Source organism: Glycine max, chromosome 14, assembly GCF_000004515.6.
Source record: "Glycine max cultivar Williams 82 chromosome 14, Glycine_max_v4.0, whole genome shotgun sequence".
In the NCBI taxonomy this organism is placed as follows: Eukaryota; Viridiplantae; Streptophyta; class Magnoliopsida; order Fabales; family Fabaceae; genus Glycine; species Glycine max.
Window position 1 is genome coordinate 33618947 of NC_038250.2, and position 6321 is coordinate 33625267.

The window sequence follows — 6321 nt, forward strand, 5'->3', positions numbered from 1 at the left end:
ACTTGTTAGTCGTATTGCCTTCCACGTTGCACTATAGTCACCACACCTCATCACTTTTATCATCTTCACTGCCATTGCTTAATTTGCAAGTCACCTCAACCATATCATCATCTCTATAACCTTTCATCATTGCCTCCACTACCATCCCAATGTGTCATTAGTTTGTTCCCGACATAACCTCTGAACAACTTTGTAATTTGTTGTTGCAACCACAATTTTAGCACCTCGATAACCCATTGTCAGATCATCATCACTTGGGAGAAGTTCATCTTTGAAGTGAAAGCTACTACAATTGAGATTAGCTCCTTTGCAACCCAATGCCCTCTGTTAATTCCAGTTCCAATAAGTTGCAAGTATACAACACTATTGTTTGTGTATTTATGGTTTGAAGTGACTTAACTATTTGTGCAATTGTTGGCATTCGATTTCAAAAATAACATTTTGATGCAAAGGTGTTGTGACAGCTCTAGGCACCAACAATAACTTCAGCCATGGCACTTATTGCTTTTGTGATTGTTAAAGATGTTGGGTTTGGGTTATTAACTATTGTTGACCTCAAGTTCCTTATTATGAAATTTCTAGTGGAAATAATGCATACCTTCCAAGTAGCAAGAATAGACTTGGTTATTATCATGATTCAAGATTGCACCTTGTGGAACAAATTCAAGTAAAGCAACAAGCAATGATGGAGAGCAAGGTGTTACAAAAAGACATAAATGGTAAATGTCCAAGTCCAACCAAATGATGAAACATTGTTCACGTTGACTATTCTAACAAAGTTTATTTTGGACTGCGAATTCTTTTCAATTGTTAAGTTTGCAAAACTAACTATCACTTTGGAAATCCTAAAAGAAGGGTTTAATTGTTAAATAGAATAATCAACGTGAGTTTTAGGTAACAGAAGGAAAACAATATGTATTAACAAGGAATAGAAATGCATGATCACAACTATGATTCGTTGCCGTTGAAGGATAAGAGAGGAAAGGAAACACATGAATGAAATTGTGGATCTTGTTTTGGAATTAAAACATGGGAGAAAAGAAGGGCACTTGCCACATCATTCATGCCTTTTCATACAAAATTTCTTTCATAATATTAAATATTTTTCTTACAACAACCCATGCATCCTGTTTGCCTAACTAAGCTAAACCTAAATCATATTAAAATTTCAAACATAATATTTAATAGTAATTTTCAAATTGAAATTATAATTGCAAGTCTTATTCCATGGATATACAAGATAGCTAAAACTAACTATTATAATTTCCTACCCCACATTATTATAAAAGTTTTCTTACATCAATATTTCTTTTTTTCTTAAAATATATTTCCGATTTTTTTTTCAATTGTTGAAAAAATGCTATTTTTTCTGCTAAATTTTAATTAATAATATTTTACTTATTTATTTAAATTCACAATTCATATTTCTTTTATAATTTTAATTTTTTCATTTATATTTTTAAATTTTATTTTAATCGAAAGATTTTAAACACAATACCGAAAAGTTTCTTAAAAAATAAATATGAAATATTTTTTAAACTTTATGACATAATAAATTTTCTTATAAAAATAAATATGAAATGATTTTTAAACTTTATGACATAATAAAGTTTTTTACCTTAACTATTTTTATTTTCTTGAGGAGAAGAGAGCATTTGTTGCATTTTTTAATACGAAATAACGTAAATATCCATAGCACATAAATTAAAAACAAAAACCCTGAAGGCACGTCACATACCTTTACGTTAACCATCTTCCTCTGTTGGCACGCTGCTAGAGAAATTTGGCGCCGCAATTGTCATGACCCAAAATTATATTTTTCTATCGAGGTATGTTGAACAAATTTATGATTCTACATCTCCTTTTTCTCTCCACAATTCTTGCTTTATGTTGAGTTTTTTATTTTTATGATTTAACGATAATGGATATTCAGTAACCTTTACAACCTTGTGTCGTCAACCACCCTCCACCGCATCGTCGAACACCCGTATGTCGTCGTCGTCTCACCACCACAGCGCCTCGCATTAGAGCACCGGGCCGTCGGAGCAGGTTTTAAGGTCAGACCTCTGAAGGCTGATCTGTCTTTTTTGTTATTTATTTTGTTTTTGTGGTTCTGTTTTGGGTAATCCTTATTGATTGGATCTGTGCCCCCTCTGCTCAACATCGTTTTTTGTTCTCTCCTCAACATAGCCTTATTAATTCTATATTGATTAGTGATCTGGTTAAAGAGTGCAATTTTTATTTTATATTGGCAACTTGGCAAGTTCAATTGAAAGTTTGGACTTCTACTTACCATAGTGTACCATTGCCTCCCTTTTTCCTACATATTAATCTATATAGTTTGCTAATTTTACCTCCCTTTGTTTATTGTTTTAACTAAGGCTCTTAATCATGTTGAGATTTATTTTCTCGAGGAAGTCGCACCACTTTGCTGTTGCAATTACATTGCAATTTCCACTGTTGACAAAATAAAGTACCCACAATCAGCTAAACAGGAAAAACTCAATTTTAACACTACTTGTTGTATCTTCAGGTTTGGAAACCCCATCTTTCATGTTCTTATGCTATCATTCTTTAGAATTGCATGTGTTCGTATTGCTTCTATAACCTTAATATTTATCATTTGATGAATTTATTTATTTCAAATTGAGATTCTAACATAGTAGGAGATGAACATGAATATAAGCCAGTAGGAGATGTATCATCAAAGTTAACTACAGTGACACATGCAATGAAATTATGGGCTTTTTGTTTCACTAGGATGTATACCCACTAAAAAAATCCAACTTGTACATGAGACTTTATTTTCTTAAATTTTTCATATTATTGTTTCATTATTTTGCTGAATTATCCTTTTATTTTGTTATGTCAATACATGAAAAGTTAGAATACCAGTTACTTGTGTGATTGCCATGACCTTAGTTTGGACAAATCTTACGAGTAAGGAAATAGACAATTCCTTACTTGCTGGATGAAAACCGAGCAAAATTAGTGAAGGTCATGCTTTATGCTGCTGGTGCTTTAATTAGTTCCAATGACTGAAAGGACACCCATAAATATTGTAATTGTTTAATTGAGTTGTATATATTTCAATACAAATAGTAAAGCTGGATCCCTCCTTTCTCCCTATTTGATTTTGTGTACATGTGATGTTTTTTTTTAATGGCTTGTCCATGGTGTGGACTATGGTTATCTTATTCATTCAGGTTCAACCCAACCAAGTGTGGTGTGAGGAAGAGGTAAAAAGTAACAAAGAGGTGAAAGAGAAAGGAAGAGATGTCTAGGACGCTAGTGCAGCCAATAGGACAGAAGAGGCTAACAAATGTGGCAGTGGTGCGTCTGAAGAAACATGGCATGCGCTTCGAAATCGCTTGCTACCCTAACACCGTCCTCTCTTGGCGTTCTGGCGTGTAAGCTCCTCTCTTCATTATTGTTATATATATACTGCACAATCTCCTAATTTCCAATTATCATTTAAAATTCTATCAACAGGGAAAAGGACCTGGATGAAGTGCTGCAGTCCCACACTGTTTATACCAATGTTTCCAAAGGGGTTCTCGCCAAGTCCAAGGATTTAATTGCAGCTTTTGGCACCGATGACCACTCCAAGATTTGCTTAGATGTGAGTAAGGAAGCCTCACTTAAAAAGTTTATAATAATAACAACAGCAATAACATTTTTTGTTTGTTTGTTTGAGGGGGTAGATTTTAAAGAAAGGGGAGCTTCAGGTAGCTGGGAAAGAGAGGGAATCATTGTTATCGAGTCAGTTCAGGGATATTGCGACCATCGTGATGCACAAGACTTACAATCCCGAGACTCAGCGTCCATACACTATCAGTATGATTGAACGCCTCATGCGGGAAATCCATTTTGCTGTTGATCCACACAGCACCTCCAAGAAGCAGGTCTCTTCCCATCACTCTCTAAATGATTTCATCTACAATCTTCTCATTTATTTAACTGTTACAATGATGTTTTTATGATGACAATACAAGTTATGGAAGTTATATTCGTATTTATATATAATACAGGCTCTGGAGTTAATTCAAGAACTTCAGAAGCACTTCCCTATAAAACGGTGTCCGTTGAGAATACGTGCTACTGCTCCTGATGACCAAGTGCCTGAACTTTTAGGAAAGCTGAATGAATGGAATGCTATTGTTATTTCTAAAGAAGGATCTTCTGCTCAGTTATCCGTTGTAAGTAAATATTTCTCCTATAGTTGTAGACAAGTTTAGTTTCATGGTTCAATTCCATTTTCAATTCAGTGGTACTGGTTTTCTGATTGCTCAGTCTTGCCATACCATGTCTAAAGTGAAACACAGGATGACTATGGTTGGTAGTTTTAAAGAGGTCCTTATTTATTTCTTCTGTGGGTGTTTGGGTAAACCACTTAATTAAGCTCTTCTCTAATAGAAATTTATTATACGATAGCTTATTCATAAATTTGACTATAAAACCTAGTGAAATAATTTATAAGTTTTTGCATAAAGCATGTTGAAATAAGCTAAAAAGAGCTTATAAGAAAGTCAAAAGCCACTTTAAAAGCTCAAATAAGCTTTCTAGAAGCTAACAAAAGAAGGTCAACTTTCAAGTAGTTGTGTTGATGATCTAATCATAGGATTTGGTCAGTAACTTTCTCTGACATTTTATGTGGTTATAGTTTTCAAGTGTGAGCCATGTTCATTAGTAAGATGAAACTGCAAATAACATGACTTGTATTCAGTTGTTTCTGTTAGCTAATTATGATGGATATTTAGCATGTCTTTGTCATTTCTTGTTAGTTATAGACATATTCAATCTGCAAAACAAAGAAGAGTACTAACCAAAGAAAAATCAGCTCTAGTTTTGGACTGTTCCATGATTCTCCATTTTCAAATGCTAGGTATCCCTGTTTACAATTAACATTTGAAAATATTATTTTTTTCCAAAAACTGTGTGGGTTTGGCCTTTCTGCATATAATATGTATATGTTTATGGCTAATCTTGAATCTGCTAATATGTTGAGGGATGTCAGTATAATCTCTGATTGGATTTGGATTGCAGATTTTTGAATTGGAACCTGGTCTATATAAGGATTGTCATGACTTTGTTATGAATAAGATGCATGGAAGATTTGAAGTTCTTGCACACTCTCTTTATGTGGAGGGGGATACCCAAGTGGAGCAATACAATGATTATGAGGATATACCTGAAGCCTTGCCCAAAGAACCTTATGATTCTGTGCTTCAATTGAATGAGAAACTTCAAAAGCAAACAATTTCATCTACTAGTAGGCCTACCGAGGGACAACAAAAGCAAAACAAGTGCAGCACATGTAATGTTTCTTTCGATGACTCTAAGCTGTACAGGGAACATCACAAGAGTGAATGGCACAAACACAATATCAAGCGTAAGACAAGGCAACTCCCACCACTTACTGAGGAAGAGTGCATGGCAGACATGGAATTGGGTGATTCAAAATCTGATTTGAAGGATTATTCATTTTAAGATGATGATAAGTGAGTTGGTGTAATCACTTTATTGAAGTCTTGTGTGTATACTTGGGTCAATTTTGTCAGCATAATCTGTGTTATGGTATAAACTATTCACATGGAAATCCTTAAGTATGGTGCAATACAAATTGCAAAGACTAATGCATTTCAATTTTCTTTGTCTGAGTATTTTAATGTACCAAGTAAGTGCAACTAAAGATGGTTGTATGCAGGAGGTTTGCTTCATCGAGCGGTTGCTGTTTAAGGAAATGAAGCAGATTGTCTACTGTACTGTTTCTTATCATAGTTGACCGGTCTGATGCTCTCTGCTAATATTTGGCATGAGTGATGAATTGAATTTTTAGCGCACTAAGAAATTGCCTACAGGCTAATCTTAAAGCTTTTTAGGTTCGTCTAACAATAATGGTATCCGAGACTTCCAAAATTTTCAGGAATAGAAGCACCACATACTTTTGCACTTTCGTTGTTTTAACTAGAACAGGGTTTTCAATCTGTAGATTAGTATGCAGCACAATTGAGCTTAGCATGGAGTACCATTTGAAGCATCATGGTTACAAATTTGCATGGCTTAATGGACATTATTGACATATCAATGCATAATCAACTATCTTCTTGAATAAGAGGGTCTCTTTGTAAGCAAAGTTTCAAAAAAAATTGTGCATCCTCTGAAAGATGAGAAGGAATTTGTGGGTAATCATTGCTGTTTGCAATTTTGAACATTGCAGCAACCTGTGAAAAGCATAACGTGAGATGAGGCTCAACAAAGAAATAGACAAGCATATGAAAGTCATATTATCATACACATACCCCTTTATACTTGCTCCAA

At 34.3% G+C, this 6321-nt stretch overlaps 1 protein-coding gene across 4 annotated transcripts; it reads left to right on the forward strand.

Moving 5' to 3' along the window:
* Positions 1–1697: 1697 nt before the first annotated feature.
* Positions 1698–5646, forward strand: LOC100797497 (ribosome maturation protein SBDS). 4 transcript variants are annotated; one of them, XM_026125444.2, is made up of 8 exons: positions 1698–1829; positions 1934–2057; positions 2382–2533; positions 3207–3410; positions 3493–3622; positions 3705–3905; positions 4032–4199; positions 5047–5646. In XM_026125444.2, the coding sequence occupies exons 4-8, from the start codon at positions 3277–3279 to the stop codon at positions 5488–5490; spliced, it is 1077 nt and encodes a 358-aa protein (XP_025981229.1). In that variant the 5' UTR covers positions 1698–1829; positions 1934–2057; positions 2382–2533; positions 3207–3276; the 3' UTR covers positions 5491–5646. The 4 variants fall into 4 exon arrangements, with proteins under 4 accessions (XP_025981229.1, XP_014622533.1, XP_014622535.1 ...); XM_014767047.3 differs by having other exon boundaries at positions 1934–2533; XM_014767049.3 differs by lacking the exon at positions 2382–2533.
* Positions 5647–6321: the final 675 nt, after the last annotated feature.

Excerpts from the sequence above, each read along its gene's own strand:
- LOC100797497 (XM_014767047.3), top strand. The coding sequence starts at position 3,277 with ATGTCTAGGACGCTAGTGCAGCCAATAGGACAGAAGAGGCTAACAAAT. Across the intron at positions 3,906-4,031 it reads ACAGCACCTCCAAGAAGCAG|GCTCTGGAGTTAATTCAAGA; the intron begins GTCTCTTCCCAT and ends TATATAATACAG. Across the intron at positions 4,200-5,046 it reads CTTCTGCTCAGTTATCCGTT|ATTTTTGAATTGGAACCTGG; the intron begins GTAAGTAAATAT and ends TTTGGATTGCAG.